This window comes from Chanodichthys erythropterus, chromosome 5 (assembly GCF_024489055.1).
Source record: "Chanodichthys erythropterus isolate Z2021 chromosome 5, ASM2448905v1, whole genome shotgun sequence".
NCBI classification, from domain to species: Eukaryota; Metazoa; Chordata; class Actinopteri; order Cypriniformes; family Xenocyprididae; genus Chanodichthys; species Chanodichthys erythropterus.
Window position 1 is genome coordinate 398,329 of NC_090225.1, and position 22,642 is coordinate 420,970.

General features: G+C 36.9%; 1 protein-coding gene across 2 annotated transcripts; it reads left to right on the forward strand.

Annotated features, from left to right (window-relative positions):
* The first annotated feature begins 7,170 nt into the window (after positions 1-7,170).
* Positions 7,171-17,674, forward strand: bsdc1 (BSD domain containing 1). 2 transcript variants are annotated; one of them, XM_067385573.1, is made up of 11 exons: positions 7,171-7,214; positions 7,808-7,865; positions 9,641-9,757; positions 9,942-10,109; positions 10,225-10,279; positions 10,514-10,629; positions 10,714-10,782; positions 12,984-13,071; positions 13,190-13,606; positions 14,778-14,881; positions 17,010-17,674. In XM_067385573.1, the coding sequence occupies exons 1-11, from the start codon at positions 7,204-7,206 to the stop codon at positions 17,040-17,042; spliced, it is 1,236 nt and encodes a 411-aa protein (XP_067241674.1). In that variant the 5' UTR covers positions 7,171-7,203; the 3' UTR covers positions 17,043-17,674. The 2 variants fall into 2 exon arrangements, with proteins under 2 accessions (XP_067241674.1, XP_067241673.1); XM_067385572.1 differs by lacking the exon at positions 7,171-7,214 and adding an exon at positions 7,255-7,391.
* The last annotated feature ends 4,968 nt before the right edge of the window (positions 17,675-22,642 follow it).

The window sequence follows — 22,642 nt, forward strand, 5'->3', positions numbered from 1 at the left end:
CAAACGCCGGGTTGTTATGTCTGACCCAGGATCTGTGTAACACAAAAACTACCCAAACACTGGGTTGTTATGTCTGACCCAGGATCTGTGTAACACAAAAACTACTCAAACGCTGGGTTGTTACGTCTGACCCAGGATCAGTGTAACACAAAAACTACCCAAACACTGGGTTGTTACGTCTGACCCAGGATCTGAGTAACACAAAAACTACTCAAACGCTGGGTTGTTACGTCTGACCCAGGATCTGTGTAACACAAAAACTACCCAAACACTGGGTTGTTACGTCTGACCCAGGATCTGAGTAACACAAAAACTACGCAAACACTGGGTTGTTACGCCTGACCCAGGATCTGTGTAACACAAAAACTACTCAAACACTGGGTTGTTACGCCTGACCCAGGATCTGTGTAACACAAAAACTACCCAAACGCTGGGTTGTTATGTCTGACCCAGGATCTGTGTAACACAAAAACTACTCAAACGCTGGGTTGTTACGTCTGACCCAGGATCTGAGTAACACAAAAACTACGCAAACGCTGGGTTGTTACGTCTGACCCAGGATCTGTGTAACACAAAAACTACGCAAACGCTGGGTTGTTACGTCTGACCCAGGATCTGTGTAACACAAAAACTACCCAAATGCCGGGTTGTTACGTCTGACCCAGGATCTGTGTAACACAAAAACTACCCAAACACTGGGTTGTTACGTCTGACCCAGGATCTGAGTAACACAAAAACTACCCAAACACTGGGTTGTTACGTCTGACCCAGGATCTGAGTAACACAAAAACTACCCAAACGCTGGGTTGTTACGTCTGACCCAGGATCTGAGTAACACAAAAACTACCCAAACGCCGGGTTGTTACGCCTGACCCAGGATCTGAGTAACACAAAAACTACCCAAACACTGGGTTGTTACGTCTGACCCAGGATCTGAGTAACACAAAAACTACCCAAACACTGGGTTGTTACGTCTGACCCAGGATCTGAGTAACACAAAAACTACCCAAACGCCGGGTTGTTACGTCTGACCCAGGATCTGAGTAACACAAAAACTACCCAAACGCCGGGTTGTTACGCTTGACCCAGGATCTGAGTAACCCAAACATTTTTTAGAGTAGCTTTAAAGCAGAAATATTTCATTAACATATACAGTAATATTTTAATGCATAATGTCTTAAGTTACTTTTGAAACATTTTTATGTTCATTATTGTGCAATGCCTTGCTCTACAGACTTCATTGTGATACAGATGGTGCCGATCGGCCAGAACTTTTGTCGAACCCAGAGTGTTACTTTAAAGAGATGTCCTTTGATTATATCAATTATATAATTTATACAAAATGTTAACTTTTAATTTTTTATTCTAATCAAAGCAATATGCCAACTAAAGGAGTGGATTTTAGGCTCTTTGCTACCTACGGTAAAATCACACAGCATTGAGTGTCTTGTTTGCTTGTACACACCATGGCACAACAGTTTTCAGATATTATATTACTGACACTGAAGCACATATCAGTGGGCAGCATGCAAACTCCTGCAATCCGATGCGCTTTTGAACTTGAAATCTTAATTTGTGCAAAATCCCTTTCTACACACATGCACACAGTTTGAGACTGTATTTCTCAAGAGCTAAATCAGGCGTGAAAAATACACATTTCTCCTCACAGGAATCCCGGGCCGACGACTGAAAGATCAGAGGAGAGATGAAGAGATGTGTCTCCTCTCCTCCTCTGCTCTCCTCCCTCTCTCTCTCACCCTAAATAGAGGAAGACAATAGCACTCGCTCCGAGCACAAAGAGAGGGCGCGGGGGGCGGCCCGTAACACAGCCCCCTCCTTTTGTGTTTTTTTCTTGAAGTGGTCACCGGCCCGGTCGGCCTGCAGAGGGCCCTGACACTCCAACGGCAACACAAAAGCGCTTAGCTCCTTATTTATGGGCCCATTGACAGCGCTAAAGAGCTCCTGTCAGGGGCCTGCTCACAGTCAGCTGGTGAACGTCCCAGCGGGGGGAGGCAGCTGCCGTCCTGCCCAGAGAAGAGGCTCCCTCAGCGGGTCCCCGTGTCCCTGCGGCCCCCCTGAGTCGGGGCCCCCCCTCCAGGTCCCAGGCACAGGTGGGTATGGGAAGCTGAACACATTGTGGGGATTATTGGGAGCTATGGCCTGGCCTGCTGCACAGGGATAATTAGACACATTGACTTGTGCAAAGCTGGTGTTTCCTGATTGTGGGCAGATGGTGACGGTCCACAGAGAGAGAACAGCAGGGGATGTATCTGTATGTGAACGCTTATTAGGGAAAGGTGGAGATATGAACATATGAACATATTTCTAATACATATATACACTCTAAAAAATGCTGGGTTAAAAAAAACAACCAGTGATTTGGATGTTTTAACCCCACGAATGGGCTGTTTTAACCCAGCGATTGGGTTGTTTTAACCCCACGAATGGGCTGTTTTAACCCAGCGATTGGGTTGTTTTAACCCCACGAATGGGCTGTTTTAACCCAGCGATTGGGTTGTTTTAACCCAGCGATTGGGTTGTTTTAACCCTGCGAATGGGCTGTTTAACCCAGCGATTGGGTTGTTTTAACCATGCAAATAGGCTGTTTTAACCCAGCGATTGGGATGTTTTAACCCTGCGAATGGGCTGTTTTAACCCAGCGATTGGGTTGTTTTAACCATGCAAATAGGCTGTTTTAACCCAGCGATTGGGATGTTTTAACCCTGCGAATGGGCTGTTTTAACCCAGCGATTGGGTTGTTTTAACCCCACGAATGGGCTGTTTTAACCCAGCGATTGGGTTGTTTTAACCATGCAAATAGGCTGTTTTAACCCAGCGATTGGGATGTTTTAACCCTGCGAATGGGCTGTTTTAACCCAGCGATTGGGTTGTTTTAACCCCACGAATGGGCTGTTTTAACCCAGCGATTGGGTTGTTTTAACCATGCAAATGGGCTGTTTTAACCCAGCGATTGGGATGTTTTAACCCTGCGAATGGGCTGTTTTAACCCAGCGATTGGGTTGTTTTAACCCCACGAATGGGCTGTTTTAACCCAGCGATTGGGTTGTTTTAACCATGCAAATGGGCTGTTTTAACCCAGCGATTGGGATGTTTTAACCCAGTGATTGGGTTGTTTTAACCCTGCGAATGGGCTGTTTAACCCAGCGATTGGGTTGTTTTAACCCTGCAAATGAGTTGTTTTAACCCAGCGGTTGGGTTGTTTTAACACAGCAAATGAGTTGTTTAACCCAGCGATTGGGTTGTTTTAATCCTGCAAATGAGTTGTTTTAATCCAGCTACTGGGTTGTTTTAACCCTGCGAATGAGTTGTTTTAACCCAGTGACTGGGTTGTTTTAACCCAGTGATTGGGTTAAATGTTTGTCCAACCTGCTGGGTAGTTTTATTTAACTCAACTATTGTTTAAAAATTACTATATTGTTGCTTAAAATGAACCCAAAGTATGTTTATAAATATGTTCAATAAATTAACATTAATAAGTGGAATGAATGATAATTAAACAATAAACATTTATTAAATTGCTTAGTAATTAGTAGTAACTAGTAATTGTGTCTGATTTTTAATTTCCAACCTATTTTGTGATTTATTTAGTGAATCTTCTGCATCTGTTCTGAATGTGACACACAGTAGCGGTTCCAACTAATCAATAAAAACACCTTCTGTGGCCCCAGATTTACACTGACAGAGTTAATCAGGGAACCAAAGGTCCCAATTAGTGGGATTGTGGAGCATTTGGGGCACATATTGTGGAACACACGCACATATTGCTCAGGGACGCTTCAATTAAGAGAGAGGCAGGGCCGACCCCGTGACATCCTGTTAAACCTCACTTCCTGTCACTCGCTCAGAGCTCGTGACAGGCAGAACACAGCTGGGACGGCTCCGGGGCCTCAGGTGTAGTTAAACACTCCCATCAGCGCTCAATCCATACGGGCTGTTCTGAATTCTAATGAGGTGATAAACTCCTCGTGTCAATTCCATTATGAGCACATTCATTTCCTGATTATGTGGAACAGAGTGACGAGACAAACTCCGTCCCATGAGACTTCACACTGCTTATGATTGTGTGTGAGTTTAGGATCGAAGAGCTGAGGGTATATATAAGTCAGATATAATATTGTATACATTTTTAAAATAGTGCTAAATATATAGAGTGTATTTTATTTATTTATTTAAAAACCTATAGAGGGTATGCACATGACATCACCGTCGACCGCTCTGAACGCGTCAGTGCCTCAGGGATGACGTGTTTTTGTAGGCAAAACCCAGAAGCGAGTTAGCATTTTAGTACTTCCGGTTCCATCGCCCCAAAGTCAATGGGCTTTCTGAATGGGTTTTTGTTAAATCGCCTGAAATAAGGTCTGTGGTTAACAAAGCTTCACGTTTTGATCTATGACAGAAAACAAACCAGTTATAACCAGCTTGAGATTTTTTAAACCTTTATTGTATCTTAAAAACGGCGGTGGCTAACAAATTGCTAAATGGCCGGGACTTCATGACAAACAGGACATTTGGACAGCATAAGTATTCATACTCATTCATATTCATGCTGTAGTCCCTTTATAGCCTACTGTTAGCTTTTTATATCTGACGACTTTATTCTGTATTTATTCGGTACACTTCAAAATGTAAATGTTGTGTTAACTTGTAAAGATTATCTTTATGGAAAAAACATGTAAGTGTCATAACCCTTTGTTAAACACAGAGCTTATTTTTTTTGCGATTTTCCAAAAGTCTATGGGAAAAATGCATAGGCTTTCAATTGAGGGAACTCGTACGCCGCTAACTTCCGGGTTGGCCTACAAAAACACGTCATCTCTGAGGTACTCTATTATGAATGGGAGAAAGTGCAACGCGCAATATGGCGGAATAAGTCCCGCCTTCTAAATAAGAGCCAATCATAGATTGGTAAAGTCATCGCGCCACTGCAGCGGCCGTTAGAAGCTCCGGTTCCTATAGAAACAGTCAGACGCGCCTCCGAAATGAGACACAAGACGCGCGTTTAGGACTGCACATGCACATTAGCTTGATCCAGCCTGAAATATACAGGTTTTTTCTCATGATTCGAGCGTTTTGAAACAGAATTTATGAGACAGTTGTTGTCAGATTTCATTGCTGATTTCAAATATGAAATTTAATCGAAAGCTTGACAAACAGCTTTGGAGAATTTGATGTTTCCCATTCAAAGAGATAGAAGCTGCACTTCATGACCGAGAGGCTTTTCAAAGATGGCCGCCGAGTGAAATGACTCGTCTTAAAGGGACTTTGGTGGAAGCATTGGTTTCAGCGTGAATGCCGGGAAAAACACATCCAAAACGGGAAAGAGCTTTATGATTGACTTTACAAATAGCTTTGACACGAAATCTGAGGTTTTTTTTTTTACAAGCTAACAGTACAGAAAAAGAAGCAAATGGATCACTGCAATTCACAGAAACAGCTGGACTCCAGCAGAGAAACATGTTTTGCAGTTATCATTTTGTGTTGGATTTGGGGGTAAAATCATACCGTAGATCAGCGGTTCCCAAACTGGGGTACGCGAACAAAATGCTGAGTAGTTCATTTAATTAAAATAGTATTAAAATAGAGCATGTATATCTAACTGCCAAAATGTCATAAATTCAGCACATTTAATCAAGTTACCTCATCATTTGCAGTCAAAAATGACTGTATCCACACAAGCAGCATATGATAGATCGCGTGCAGAATCTGCTGCCTTAAATCTTGCTAAATTACTGCCGTTCTCAACAATGCACCTTTGTAAAAGTGGGGATTGAGCACTTACTCGCATGAAGAACAAATATAGACACAGATAGTGGATTAATTTCGATTTAAGACTCAAACTTTCTCCGATACAAAAACATGCCGTGTGCGCGTTCTTGTATTTAATGATGATAACGAGCAAGAACGCAATTGCTCCCAAATATCCACATGACTGCAAACGTGACATTATTATACAACCGGTCAAAAAATAAAACGCACATTTTAAACACAGTACTGTCAGTATTTACTCTATTTTGCAGTGAAATAATAGTTCTAACGAAAACCACAGCAGAACTACAACACACGTCTGTGTTTCGCGAATAATTCTGCAGCTTTGAACGAATCGTGAGAGTCAATGATTCAATGATTCATTCACAGCCACTTGCTTCGTTACTGAATGAATGATTCAATGACTCACTCATAAAAAGAGTGACTTGCTGCCACCTACTGGCGGTTTTAGTGTAATATTTAAACATTTTACTTAGTTTTACCATCATTGCATATTTCTCTATTGAACATTTTATTTAAAACATTATTTATTTTAATAAATTCATTCATAAAGGTAAAAATGCACTGGAAAATCAATTTAGGGGCAAATATTGTCCCTTAATGGTAAAGGTGTGACTGCAGTGGAAGTGGAAGAGTTGCGCAGAAGGATAGTAATGCCTTCAGGGGTTACTTTAGGGAACCACTGCCTTATTGTATTGTTATATATTGTGTTGACAATTCATCAATTAAATATTTACCATCTCATATTCTGCATAATTGGGTGTTTTTTAAATAAACACTGTCAAAAACTATACAAGTTTTAGGGCTGGACGATATATAAGTGATTACGCAGATTTAAACCTACTGATATTGTAGTTATATAAAATATTCACAGGCAGATTTGCATTATGTATTTCCCCGGTGTTGAAATCAGGCACATATAAATGTCAGGAAACACGACTCCTGGCTGTATGTCAATATCCATGGATTAGGTTTATTTGACATGTTATAATGAACACTTTCGAGCCCAACCTTTAGTGTAATCGTTTGTTTTTCTCGTGTTTTCGCAGTTTCCTCTATTAAATCCAGTCATGCAGCAGCTTCTTCTGCCACTCAGTCCAGCTGAGGGAGCGCGCCGGCGGGAAACTGACTGCGGCTCTCGACGCCCCTGCAGGCCTTCAGTGTAATGACAGGCGTTTCGCGTTTTATCACAAAACTTGATCCTTTGCGGTTGCCTTACTCCGCAGTGTTATTTAAAAATATTTTAAAAAATTATAATTGAACACATTTCACTTTTTGACGCAATTTACTGATTTATATCACTCTTAAAATGATTAATAAATAATCTTCACTATGCTTAACGCGGTGTTTGTGAATATTATTTCGACGCTTGCTGAGGTCAGAGTTCAGACACACTGATGTCGTCATGCGCTGAAGATGGCAGACGGGTGAGTTTGCAGCAGACAAATGTTCACTTTTATATTTTAATGCTCGATATTAATAACATTTAAGCGTTTTGCATGAGTAATTCCGCTCTAAAGAGTGAATATCCGCGTTAAAGAGATGTGTGCGATCTCTGTGACCGACGCGTTTGATTGGCGGATGTGGAGGAGGAAGTCAGGCGGGTTTGTTTACAAAAATATCACAGAGTCATGAACGAAAAACACACATTACTGTCGCTCTTATTATTATAATATTCCTGTAAATCCATCTCTTATGATAATAAAAGACACGTATATTACATAAAACAGCGTGATTGAAATAAACGAATGTCGCAGATTGTTCGAGAATGATTAGATTATTCTTGTTTTCTTTTATCTCAGGTTTACAATTAACATTAATGGTGAATTGTAAATAATGTCAGTACTTTGTTCGCCAGTTAATCTCATCCTACAAATAATCAGGTTTCATTAATAATGAAGTTTAAGACTAGAGCATTTTATATACAGAAATAGGAATGATTTCCAAAATTACAATAAAAGTTAGAGTTTTAATGATACTTTCTGACAGTGTCTGATGATTATTAATGATTATATTTCAGGGAAGGAGGATGGTGGGGAGGCTGGCTGACTCAGAGCTTCCAGAGCGTCAAAGACAAGGTGAGAGAATCCAGATCAGATCCGGTGTGACTTCAGTAGTGACTTTCATTATCCAAGTGGGGAAATTTACTTTCAGTGAGTTCCTCTGCACAAAAAACACTATCTTTCATTTAAAAAGAAGGATTTTTTCTCCATATTTTTCAAAAAGCACTGGCATCCTAAATCTCTGATTCGAAGGTAAAAGCTCAAACTCTTTAAAACAGAGAGTTCTTCTTAATCTGATGTGATTTTCTGGGCTTTTCTGAGACGTCTGCTTTGGTAGATTTGTTCAGAGGGATCTTTTGTTCCACTGTGACATTTCCAAATCAACACACATTCAGTTAATAAATTATAGTATTGAGACACTTGCCTTAAACAACACTAACGTGTTGAGGAAATATAGTCTATGCTGTGCTCTTGTGTTCACAATTTCAGTCCTCCTCAGTTTATTGAAATGTTTGTAGGTATCTCTCATTTAAAGGGTTAGTTCACCCAAAAATAATGTCATTAATTACTCTCCCTCATGTCGTTCCACACCCGTAAGACCTTCGTTCATCTTCAGAACACAAATTAAGATATTTTTGATGAAATCCGATGGCTGAGTGAGGCCCAAGCAATGACATTTCCTCTCTCAAGATCCATTCATGTACTAAAAACATATTTAAATCAGTTCATGTGAGTACAGTGGTTCAATATTAATATTATAAAGCGACGAGAATATTTTTGGTGCGCCAAAAAAACAAAATAACGACTTATTTAGTGATGGCCGATTTCAAAACACTGCTTCAGGAAGCTTCGGAGCGTTATGAATCTTTTGTGTCCAAAAATATTCTTGTGGCTTTATAATATTAATATTGAACCACTGTACTCACATGAACTGATTTAAATATGTTTTTAGTTCATTAATGGATCTTGAGAGAGGAAATGTCATTGCTCAGGCCTCACGGAGCCATCGGATTTCATCAAAAATATCTTAATTTGCTAATGTTCTGAAGATGAACGAAGGTCTTACGGGTGTGTAACGGCATGAGGGAGAGTAATTAATGACATTGTTTTCATTTTTGGGTGAACTAACCCTTTAATTGATCTCTATTCACAATCAGTGGTAAATGTTTTGAAACCACCAGTGTGAATGCTTCTGTTTTGCATTATTTTCTAATTTATAAATGTTTTATTTTATCAGCAGAACAAAAAATGAAGTAGCTGAAAATCAACATAAATTTAAACTTATTTGCTCCCCTATTTGGTTTATTAGTGTAGAAACATTGTTTATTATTTATATTTACGTCATAACCTTTTTTTTTATTTGAAATTTAATTTATAATATAAATTTTTAACATGGAAACAAATTTCTGGACCCTAGAAATGTTTATCATTTCCCCCCCAATATTTTCAAAAAATATTTTAAACAATATCGTAACATTATTTAATTCAGTTGTGATTTTTCAGTGTAAATGATTTAATTTGATTGGTAACAGGCTTATAGTGTTTTATTATTCTAATTTAATTAATTGATCAAATTTAAGAATTTAATATTATTTTTTATATAGTTGGTGTTCCATTTTATATATATATATTTTATATACAAATTGTTTGATTGACTTTGATATTTGACTTTTATCTCCATTTTTCCCCTCCTTTTCTATTTTAATTTCTGATTTACTGTAAAGCACTTTGGATCAACTACAGTTGTGTTAAATCTGTGCTATATAAATAAAATTTGACTTGACTTGACAAAGCTTAATGTCGAACTCTGTATATATGTATGTAATGTGTGTGTGGTGTTTTCTCGACAGTCAGTTGAGGCGTACGAGTTTATCAAGCGGGACCTGACAGAGTTCTCCAGCGTGGTTCAACATGACACAGCATGCTCCATTGTTGCGACAGCGAACGCTGTTAAGAGCAAACTGGCCGTAAGGAAACCGTTTTACATTACAGCACACCAAAACAATGTTAATTCTTACCTTGGGAATGTTTTTATAGAGTTTGTTTAGTCTTCAGTGCTGAGAGTAGACAAAACCTCTCTTTAGTTTAGTTTATATAAACACTAGCCACAAATCACAGGCTATACGCTTTATTTTCTCCTCCTTTTTTTAGGTTGAAGGTTCATCAGAGGCCACTGAAAAGGTGAAGAAGGGCCTTTCAAATATTCTGGGTGTGATCACAGACACTTTGGCCCCTCCCCCAGACATGACCATCGACTGTGATGTCATCACGCTGGTGGCCACTCCTTCAGGCACGACGGAGGTGTATGACAGCGGCAAGGTCAGCCACGTGCACTCTTTAGATATATAAATTTGACATGCTGTCATTCGTTGAATCACTCGCTCAATGTTTTCTTGCACTATTTTTGAGTCACATGTACTGCGTTTCCTCTCAGGCTCGACTCTACAGTCTTCAAGCAGATCCGGCGACGTACTGCAATGAGCCTGACGGTGTGTCACTGCCTCATTCTCTAGCAGGGTGTTGTTGAGAGTTAGATGTGTATGGCTGTATCGATTTTAGTCGATTTTCATTTTGAAGAACCAATATTGATTCTTAAATCCCATGAATCGATCTTTCAGTCAATGAACAAACTTTGTAGCGCCTCACATCTAACATCTCAGCTTTCATATTCTGTCCAGTTTATCTCAAAATTTGAATATTTCCATGTATGTTTGTCCCTCCAGGCCCTCCACAGCAGTTTGACGCCTGGCTCTCCAGTTTCATTTTAGAAGAGAGGAAGCCAGAGATCTCTGAACTGCTGGTCAACAGTCCTGCCATCAGAGCTCTCTATACTAAAATGGTACGATGCTTCATCCTCTTTATATTTACATCCTAATTGACCATGTGATGTTGTCTGAGCACATATTTACTTTGTTCCTCTCAGGTGCCGGCAGCAGTGGCTCATTCAGAGTTCTGGCAGCGGTACTTCTATAAGGTGTTCCAGTTGGAGCAGGTACAGCAGATCTGTGTCTGAGAAATCAGCATGATGTGCTTATCTGAACACACACAGCTCAAACTAACATAATGACATCAGTACGAGTCACAGGACACTTTCCAGCACAACACTTTCATATTTGCTTTAGGTGTGCCATCAAAGACACATCCAGTCAGTTAAAGATTAACCTGGTACTGCCATCTGCTGGTCAGAGTATGTACTTACAATAGGTTTGCAGTATTAGTGTGTAGAGAAGTGGTTCTCAGCCCATTGTCAAACAAAATAATCAAAACCCCCACATATAGGGTAAAATATTTCTTCCAGTATTTCTGCTGTAATGGACTATATGCACGGTTACTTCCTGGTTGTGGTTAAGCCAGCTCGGGCATTTCCGGTGAACTGTTCATTCTGTACTCGCTGTACATCGACACAAAACCATCAATGGTTGACTTTTTAATGTTGTATTCATATTTTAATGCAGTTATCACATTTACCTAATTTGCCAATAAACCAGTTTATTGAAAGACAAAGCTATTGGGACCGTTTAAAAACGCTGTGTCAAACACGCACATTTTTTCCAGCACTTCAAATGTTATTTTTAATGTGATGACCACAAACATTATTTGTTCGTCCTTCTGAGATTGTCCTCATTGTAAAACCGAATGTTAAAAATTTAATAGAAAACACTTAAAAAGACGTTAATTACCACTTTAACCAGCAGGTGGCGGCAAAGTAGCATTTATTTGCGCATATATCAGCCATTTCCTCTAATTGTTTTTTAATTAGTTTTTGACTAAATATTAAACATTATAAAATAACTAGGTTTAAAAACACATTTTGTCAATGTGAAGTATGAAATACTCAAAAAATCTCCTGAAAAACAATAACTTTTCTTGTGAATGAACGACACAGAAAGCGAGCGCCGCTCTCTCTTTATAATCACAGCAGCTGTCAGTCAATGATTTCAGCACACTTCATTCAATTAATCTAACTAAAGTGCACAATAAATATTTAATTTTTGAAGCTTTTTTTTCACATAAAAGTGATGGTTTAATTGAATTTAGCCGAGGAGGAACAATGAGGTACGTCTTTATTCATTTATTTTTTATGCTGTCTTACGTTTGAATAACTAAATTAATGCTGTGCTTGACTATTTAAGTGACTATATTCTGATTATAAACTAAGTATTACACTACTGATGCTCAACACACCAGCACATGACTCTCACCGGAAGTTTTCCAGATGGCTTATATTAATGTGGAAGTTCTAAAGAACGATCTGTGCATATAGTCCAATACAACCTATTTTTCTTTTTCTTTTTTTTTTTTTTCTTTTTTCTTTTTTTTAAATAAACACAAACGGAGAGATAAATTAACCAACCACAAGTACGGTCAGTCAGTTTCAAATAAATACAAAACCTGTTCTAATTTAAAGAAAACAAGTTGACAAAAATATCCAATATTTGGTGATATAATAGTATAGGAAGAGATTTTTTTTTTATTTTTCTGAGATTTATAAGCTATTATTTTTGACATTTTGAACAAAATAAAAGCATTTCAAAACAAATTTCCCGGTTAATCATTAAAGCACAGTAGTGTACAAAACATAGTTTTATGTAAAATCGAAAAAGTTATCCACAAATAATGCTTTTTTTTCACAGGTAGATGTGCTCAGATAAACATGGCCTATGATCAATCAGTTCCAAAAGAAATATAAAATCTGTCCTAACTGAAAGAAAACAAGTTGACAACAAGATCGGATCCAATATTTGGTGATTATATAGCAAAACGAGAGATTTATAAGCAATTTTTTTGTAGGCAGGTCATTTTTGAGTGTTACAATGTGGGGAAAAAACCCACAAAAAATTACAAAAAGTATCAAAAGATTGTTGGGAAGTTATTAGACAGGAAAATCCTCAAACATGAGGGTTAAAGGGATAGTTCACATATAAATAAAAGTCTGTCATCATTTACTCACCATTATGATGTTCCACAAAAAAACAAAAAAGAAGCTAATTGGTCAATAAAACAGGGTCTTGTAGCAAAAACAATTTTAATTAATATGCTTTGTTTTAATTGTGCCATTAAGATCAATGGTGTGATGTTCTGCAATGTGAATATAGTTGCCGCTTTAGGGGTTGCACATGACTATAATCATGAAATAACACAATAATGGCACAAAAACATTGTATATATCATCACATGTGTGTGTGTTTGTAGGAAGAGGCCAGGAGGGTAGCGCTGAAGCAGAGAGCAGAGCAGACGGATCATTCTGAGAGTCTTGGTTGGGAGGAAGAGGACGAAGAAGGTTTGACTTTGAGTTCCATTCAGCTGGAACTGTCAAGCATATTAATTCGCTAAACCTTCGTGTCTGTTCTGAAACTTTGTGAACAGAGCATTTATGTCTCTTTTCTCTCTCTCTGTAGGTGAGTTTCTCGGGGCCACGTCTTCATCTCGCTTAGATTTCACACCCCCCGTCGAAGAGGCTCGCGTCCCCGCGGTGACGATAGAGGCCAGCCCTGAAAGCTCCTCACCCCCTCAAGTGGTGGTTTCCTCCAGCAACGTAGCATCTGACGTCACCCCCTCCGTAAGCAGCGACAGCGTCAGTTTCCCAACCCAGATGGAGAATCAAGCGGACGTCACCGTCAGAGTCACGCAGCTGTCGCCCGCGGCGGACGAGGTCTCTCAGAAGCTGTCGGAGGCCAGTCTACAGGAGACGTTCCCGGAGGAGCGGCCCACGCAGCGTGAAGAGCCCGCCAGAGAGGAAGTAGCTCAAGACCTCCGGGTGTTTGAGCTCAACTCTGACAGCGGCAAATCCACACCCTCCAATAACGGCAAAAAAGGTGAGAGAGAGGAAACGGGGTTAAGGATGATTGTGATAGGTCTAGAGGTATGATTCTCGCTTGGGGTGTGAGAGGTCCCGGGTGCAAATCCCGGACGAGCCCCCACTTGTTACATGCCAGCCCTTTTTGATCCTTTTCAATTATTGATTCTTTTAGTGCCATGAGATCTCGTGACACATTCTCTCTCTTTTTATAGAAATAAAAAACATTTGTTTAATTTGGATAACGGTCGCTTCACTTCCATCCAGCTCATCCAACACGAGCTGCAGGAATAGGAGTTCACTGGTCATGTGACGAGATTAGACTTGTGCCGATATTCGGTAATGCGATATATCACGATAATGAATATGCACGATATTGTTATCGTGGGCACTTAAAAATACCGTAAATAACTATTTATTACCAATTAAAATATTTTATAATGCATTTAAGAATACTTTCCCCATCAACCGAACGTCAATAAAATGCACAACATCGTGTCAAAGGGACACGCGCTCAGATATACACAAGCCCAAGGAGAAACACATTGTGGAACAAGTAGAGACACGCTGAATGAAAGTGCACGTTCACTCTCTGACAGCAGAGGGCGCTGATGGAACAGCAGAAATACAGCGGTTACCCCAGAAACCCTGCAAACAAAGCAGCTGCGCTAGTGAAGTTTTTAAAATGCTTCAGTCATTCAGTTTTTTTGTAATCTCAATGTTGTTCATCACAGCACCAAATACTGAATACTTAAAGACTTAGTAGGCTATTTATTTTCAAACTTAAACATTTATATATTTTAATCTGGACTACAACATGCTCTAATGATTAGAAATGTTCTGATTATTTGTTATTGTTCAGTAAAACTTTGAGACGTACGGCTTCAGTAGTTAACATGTCAATTCATTATTACAAAACTGACAATGAAAAATAAAGCATTAATTATTCTTAGTTAATGTTAATTTCTGAGTTACTGTTTAATAACATTACTAAAATCAAAGAAATTATTTATTTGACCTGAGATGAAACTACATTTTACATTATATTCACTTAGAAAGCAGTTATTTTAAATGAGTAACATTTTGCAATATTATTATGTTTTTACAGTATTTTTGATCAAATAAATTTTGAGCATGAGAGATCTTGAAGTCTGATGTCCCGTCTGCTCTGTGTGTGTCTGCACATGTAGGTTCGAGTACAGATGTGAGTGAAGACTGGGAGAAGGATTTTGATCTGGATATGACGGAGGAGGAGGTTCAGATGGCTTTGTCTAAAGTAGACGCAACAGAAGAGGTTTGTTCTTCGCCACAGTTAACCATAAACTAGAAACAGACGGCACAGACCCTTATTCTGTGTTTAAGAACAATACAGAATAATAATATAGAATAATAAAGAAAGGGATGACGCTAAATAAATAAAATATTTTGTGATATGTAAATATATATGCATAGCACAGCACTAATGACAATTTTGTTTTATTACTTCTAATTTATGTTTTTGTAATATTTAGGGCTGTAAAAATTAATGCGTTATCGCATGCGATTAATTTTTCCAGTATAACACGTAAATTTTTTGATGCAAGTAAAGCAGCATCTGTTTTTTTTCCATCATCCATTATATGATCAAGTGTTATTAAACCATTCAAGCGCTATAAGATGCAAAAAAGAGCTCAAATCTGTACTGGCACGCTGTCTGAATCTCCTGTCTGTGATGGACACACACGACTCGTGCGAGCAGAAAGCTGCTTCAGACAGCGCACCAGCCGCATTGAGTTCTCTTTCACACTTGAACGAACAAAAACCACACAAAATTAGGCCAAAATGCCCACTTTGTCGAGTATCTTTTTAAACACAGTCTTAAATAAAGTCTTAAATGACTGTCGTGGAAATGTCATCATTAACGTGAGGAGATTCAGAAGGAAAAATGCGGCTGTTTCTTGTTCCACGACAGCATCAAACTTCTGTCACGCTCCCCAAAACTGAATCGTGAACAGTTTTTAAAAGCCGTTTTTAATATCAATGTACTCGGCAATTGTGTTTATTTTAACCGTGTGGTGGCGCCAGATACTCTTTAATCGTTAATGACAAATAATTAATTTATAACATTAATAAGATGACTTGTTAAATTCATTTTGGGAGCGACGGCTGAACCTGTTTTTAGTCAAATGCCTGAATATAAGATTAGTAATGACAAAGTTCAGAGTCATATATGCGGTCAACTTACTTTGTGTATTTTCAATATGTAAAATAACTTTTATATTAATGGATTAATTGCATTTTGAAAAAAAGAAAAAAAACTTGTCATGGATTTATTGCATTTTGGGGCGAAAATAATCTATTTTTGTAATGAACCTTTGAAAATCAAAATCTAGATTTGAATGTTTAATGTTTTTATACGCAAAATTTGCTATGTGAAAGTTAAACAGAAAATAGTGGTTTTCATCTTGCCTTTCTTGATAAAGAAAACACATTTTTACACTAATTAATCAAAATGGATTAATAGCATTTTGGAACCAAACTCTTCATTTCATTTTTAATTTATGCAGTGAACTTTATTCAATTTCTGTAGATTTCCTACCTGTTAGATCAGATATTTAAAATACACTGTCTTTGTGTTGTTTCTACATTAATTTGAAGATTAAATGTAAAATTACTACAATACAAATATATAATGTTAGGTGCGATTAATCACCATTTATTACAGAAAAATGTGCGAATATTTTTTTTTAATTGATTAACAGCACTATAGTTATATTGTATTTGTCCTCTTGTTTGTAATTTAAAATAAATAAAACAACAACAACAAAACTACATCACGGTATATATCGTTATCATGAAATAAAATTTCTAATATCGCCCAGCCCTAATGCAGAATAATATAAAATAACATCTGTTTTATTTTCTGACACTTTATGAACACAGAATAGGCATCAGAAAGCTTGTTTCTTTCTAATTAACTTATAATTTAAGCTTCATCACAAACACTTGTGTTGTTGTAGTCGAGTCCCTCTGTTAAAGGGATAGTTCACCCAAAAATCTGTCATCACCCTCAAGTTGTTCCAAACATGTATGAATTTCTTTCTTCTGCTGAACACAAAAGATGATGATATTTTGAAGGATGTGGTTAACTAAACGGTTAATGAACCCCATTGACTTCCATAGTATGGAAAGAAAATTACTGGCGTCCATCAACTGTCTGGTTACCGACAAAATATCTTCTTTTGTGTTCAGCAGAACAATAAAACTTTGGAGGATGATGATGGATTTTTGGGTGAACTATCCCTTTAACTGAACTCCAGATGTGTGATTCGGTAGATGCCCAGGACACATTATGTGTTTCACAGAGTCTTGGTCATGTGTGCGTATGGGCAGTTCTTGCTTTAGCACGATATGTGACACAGTGCATTTTCTCTCGTCACCAGTTGGAAGATGAGGACTGGGAGAACTGGGAGTGAGAATTCTGGCCTGAAATCGACGCGAGACGTTGCTGTTCCCAAAGTGAAACCATGCTTAATGTATTTAACTCCTAGTCTACAGCCACACCTGCTCATTCAACCAGTCCATCGAGCGGCTCTCCTCCTGCCAGTGAAGTCCACACGCTAGTTAAACACCTGTCATCTGAAGTGTGTTCTCTAATCAGAGCTGGTGACGGTGATCTGGTCCAAAACACTAAGACTGTTCAGAGAACGCACAGATCGGTCACGAGGAGAGGTCATCTCGCCACGCCATTTGTACATTAATGATATTCTTCTTTGGAGATTTGAGTGGGAGAATGCACATTAATCACCAGGGCTCCTGATTAGCTGTAATCTATTAAGCTGTTCATCATTCTTATAGGATTAGAAAATAATCTTTCACATTAAAAATATATTTATGTTTCTTTTTTCTGGCATATAGGTCTCTGGCTTCTTTTTTTAAAGTTAGCTTCTCTTGAAATACTAACACATTTAATCGTATGCAAGTTATTCTAGCATTGAGAATGGAAATGGAGGGATGCTTCATTCGTTCTGCTGATGCTCTATTGTGTGGAATGAAAAAAATGTCATGCAAAAGTTAATATTTCACTAAATGCACCTGTTGTTTCCTGTGATGTCCACTTTATTTTCCTGTCCTTCTCATATTCTAGTCTGGAGTAGTAAATGTGATATCAGAATGTTCATCCTGATGGTCATGGGTTACTTTAGGTAATTTAGGGATGTGTAGGTGTAAACTGAAGACCAATATATTTTAGGGTGAGGCTCATCTTTTGGTGAACATCTCCAGACTGACTATCATCAGATCATCTTGCATGCTGCATCTCTACAGTGATTCTCTAAGTTCTAATCTTAATTATAATCTGCTTTGAAAATGGGTCTCAAACTCAATACTTTTTACAATTATATTGTCCTCTATTTTTTCAATGAACATTACCATTAAAAGCAATATCATGCAAATTGGTGATTTGCTTTAATAGCTGTTTTTTAATGTATTGCACTATATTACACATGCTATAAGTTTACTTGGAATATAGCGCACTATAATACTTCTGTTATGCTTTTGCATCCTTTTTTTTGGAGCTTGACAGATCCAGTCTCCATTAATTTTAATTGCATGAAAAGAAAAAAAAAACAGTAAATCTTTCAAAATCTCATTTGTTCTAGTTGGAATGACAGGAGGATGAGTAAGTAATGACAGAATTTTCCTTCTTTTTTTTTTTTTTGTGAACTATTAGTTTAAACGTACACTTTCTATCTGTGGTGTAACTGTTAATGACGAGGTCGGAATATCCCAAATTAAAAGGTTAGAAAAAACAAAACAAAATAACGACTTATTTAGTGATGGCCGATTTCAAAACACTGCTTCAGGAAGCTTCGGAGCGTTCTGAATCTTTTGTGTCGAATCAGTGATTCAGATCGTGTGTCAAACTGCTGAAATCACGTGACTTTGGCGATCCGAACCGCTGATTCAACACAAAAGATTCATAACGCTCTGAAGCTTCATGAAGCAGTGTTTTGAAATCGGCCATCACTAAATAAGTCACTATTTTGTTTTTTTTTTGGCGCACCAAAAATATTCTCATGGCTTTATAATATTAATATTGAACCACTATACTCACATAAACTGATTTAAATATGTTTTTAGTACATTAATGGATCTTGAGAGAGGAAATGTCATTGCTCAGGCCTCACTGAGCCATTGGATTTCATCAAAAATATCTTAATTTGTGTAAGATATTAATTTGTTAAAGATGAACGAAGGTCTTACGTGTGTGGAACGGCATGAGGGTGAGTAATTAATTGCATTATTTCATTTTTGGGTGAACTAACCCTTTAAATGTCCCACTTCAGACTCCAGTGCGTTCCAATCACAATACGTCACGTTCACATGTTGACCACATGATGTCGCCACGACCCCATAAGAGTATATTGTGTTTTTGTGTCAATTATGGCAAAACAAAACAAAAATAACATAAAATCGCAGTTGACGAAAAGCAAAAAACGAACGTAAGTTTACATTAACTTAATATCTAATGTTTAAGTTTGTTTTTACATTCATATTCATTGGAAGCAGGACGCGCCGACATCTTGGAAGTGACGTCAAATGACGCGTCTCGCTGAGGTTGGGGTTGATCGTTCACACGACGGGAATTGACCCTTCGCAAAGATGCATAGAGGATAGAGGATTCTTCCTACTAGTTCATGTAGTATCAAATAAACATGAATGAACATCAGAAGGAATGTTGTTTCAAACCATTTTTCAAGTTCAAGTCCACCAAGGTTAATCTTCTAACTCCTGACTGCTTTGTCAGACAAAATGGTGGATTCGGCATTCTGATTGGTTAGATCGCTTGTCAATCAAACTCCCCTTAAGGGTCAATTATTCCTGAAAAAAAGCTGTAAATGTGATATCTGTGCTCATAATGTTCATCCAGAGTCTGCTGGCTAAAAGAAAGTGCGACAGAGCTCGTAATAAAACAAGAATCAACATCGGCTTGGCTTTTCGGAGATGATGGAGATCGTGAAAGCGACGTAGAGATTGTGTTTTTGTTACTCAACAGGTGAGTAAGGTGTTTCATTAAACTGATAAACTGATCTCTAAGAGTACAGTGTAAAGCAGTATCTATTGTAAAAGGTCATAAACATTCTCTGTGAAAACAAGATGATGATATTATTATTTCTCATTATTTCAGTTAATTTAATCAATGCAGCAGTGTCTAGCTGGAGTATATTTTAAATATGGTCTAAATGTCTCATGGTAGTTTGTTTTGAGGACAGCAGATGGCAGACTTGAGCCAAACCTGTGGATTAAAACCATTGCTTTTGGCATGCAAAACATACAGTGCATAGCCTTTTCCAAAAACAACCAGCTTTTTAATTTATGAAAGTGATATTAATAGTTTTTCTTTGTTTTGAAGTTATGGCTTGGTAGTTGATAAGGTTAATTTATTATTTGTGTTACTGGCGTGTTTTGCATGTGTTCCTGTAGTATGTGCTTCATATACTGTATGCTTTATACATGTAAAAAGTACAGTACTAAAATTAAAAACAGTGTTACATTGTTGTCACAAGGTCTCATGTTACATGTTTAATTCAGTAATTGGCATTCAGTCATCTCAGGCATGGTTATTTTGCATTTTTAATCTTATTTTGTGTAAATAAGTCAAGAAAGAGAAAAAAAAGCTTATAACTATTTGAAAACATTGCATTGTGGGATACTGTTCTGTGTAGTATGCTCTGCTGTGTACTTCACATATTGATAGCAAGTAAAGTAGTAAGCATTTGCAGTTGTTTTTGTGTTTTGAGAAAGCTGGATTTAGTATCTGAGCAGTAATGAGTTAGAGAGAAGCGGGAGGAGGCGTGGCGGCTCATTATCCCATTCCTGTACGTTTAAGCAAGCCAAAGAACATTAATGAGCTCTCCTCGTCACACTTTAACTCTCCTGTCAGTGTAAAAGCCTCCGAGTTCCTCAGCCTTTACCCTGAAGAGTCCTTCAGTGCTCCACACACCTGATCGCTCTTCAGATGTGAGTCTGTGAAGTGTTTCTGTCTGAATGCTGCTGGCGATGTTGGCCTGTTCTTGTTCTTTTAGCTGAGACACTTCACATCTCCCAGCATGCTCTGCTGTAGGAGGGTTTATCAAAGTTTAAAGGGACAAAGAAATTTGAGTCTCCAAAACCTATAGGGCATTGCTCTCTATTTCCACATTACTTTGACATTCTCACGTGTATAAATCATAAAGCAGTGCTGTCTGTGATATATCTCTGCTGCGGTGAGTATGAAACTAATATGTTGCTGAAATAACAATATCATGCTACACCAATATGCATATTGGGTTAAATAGTCACTTTTTGGTATATATATTTTTTATATTATTGAACTGTATCAATACTTCATTGACATAAAAGTATATTTCTTTCTCTTTTTTTTTTTTTTTTTTTTCTGAGCATGTTGCCAAAAATATGGAATCCCATTTCTGCAACTTCAGGAAAAAAACATGTTCAAACATGGTCAATCATAATTATGGCATAAAAAGTGATAATTTTGACAAAATTATATTTATGAGATAAAGTTGGAATGTATTCAAAGTCATAATTATAAAATTGAATGTCAAAATAATGAGATGTAAATATGACAAAATTAAAATTTTCTTAGTTATGATTAATTAGAAGTCATAATATAACATAGTTCTCAAAAATTGTACATGAATGTAATTTAATAGATGAAAAAGTCAGAATGATCACATTCTGTCAATTATAAGAAATGATGAGATAAAAAGCCATAAATATGACAAAAAATACATTTTTCATAATTATGACTAATTATGACTGTCAGATTCAACTTGACATAAATATAACATGGTTTCTCTAATTCTCAGATTAAAAAGTCAAAATAATGAGATAAAACCATAAATATGACAAAAAATTAAAACTTTCATAATTATGCCTGTCAATTTCCACTTTAAGTCATAAATATGACGTAGTTTCTCAAAACTGTGAGATGAAAGTCATTTATGAGATGAAAAAGTCTGTTTTTATTATTGCATTCTAAGTAATAATTATAAAATAAAGTCAAAATAATGAAATATAAAGTCGTAAATGGCAAAAAAACTTCTCTTAATAAAGATTATTTATGACTGTCAGTTTCAACTTTTTATGTCATAATATGACAGTTCTCAGATTTGACATGAATGTCATTTATTAGTTAAAAAAAAGTCAGAATGATTGCATTCTTTCATAATTATAAGATAAAAAGCCAAAATAATGAGGTCATAAATATGGCAAAATTAAATTTTTCATAATTATTGCTAATTTTGACTGTCAGCTTCAACTTGTGTCATAAATATGACATGAATGTAATTTATGAGATTATGTTAGAATGATGGCATTATTATAAGGTAAAAAGTCAAAATAACGAGATAAAACTTCATAAATGTGACAAAAAAATAAATAAAACTTTCATAATTATGGCTATCAGTTTCAACTTTTTAAGTCATAAAGATGACTTAGTTTCTCAAAATTGTGAGATGAAAATCATTTATGAGATGAAATTATGAGGTGAATTATGGCATTCTAAATAATATGACAAAAAATATATTTTTCATAATTATGACTGTCAGTTTCAACTTATGCCATAAATATGACATGGTTTCTCTAATTCTCAGATTAAAAGCTTAAAATAATGAGATAAAACTATAAATATGACAAAAAATTTAAACTTTCATAATTATGGCTGTCAATTTCCACTTTTTAATTTAGTATCTCAATTTTGACATGAGAGTCATATTTATGAGATAAAAAATTGTTGCATTCTAAGTAATAATTATAAGATAGTCAAAATAATGAAGTCATTAATTGCAAAAAAAACCCTCTTAATTAAGACTAATTATGAATGTCAATTTAAACTTTTTAAGTCATAACAATGACTTAGTTTTTCATAATTTTGACTGTTTATCTCATCATTATGACATTATGACTTATGTCATAATAGTGATTTATCTCATCTAAATGAAAGAGGCTAAAATATATTTCAATTTCAGATCAAGATATGGTATTTAACAAATGTAGAAAGCTGACTTTG

What these genes read in the sequence shown, in the direction of transcription:
- bsdc1 (XM_067385572.1), top strand. Translation starts at nt 7,330, where the DNA reads ATGTGTGCGATCTCTGTGACCGACGCGTTTGATTGGCGGATGTGGAGG. An exon ending in AGGTGTATGACAGCGGCAAG is followed by an intron (nt 10,110 to 10,224) that starts GTCAGCCACGTG and finishes GTTTCCTCTCAG; the next exon opens with GCTCGACTCTACAGTCTTCA. An exon ending in GTACTGCAATGAGCCTGACG is followed by an intron (nt 10,280 to 10,513) that starts GTGTGTCACTGC and finishes TTGTCCCTCCAG; the next exon opens with GCCCTCCACAGCAGTTTGAC.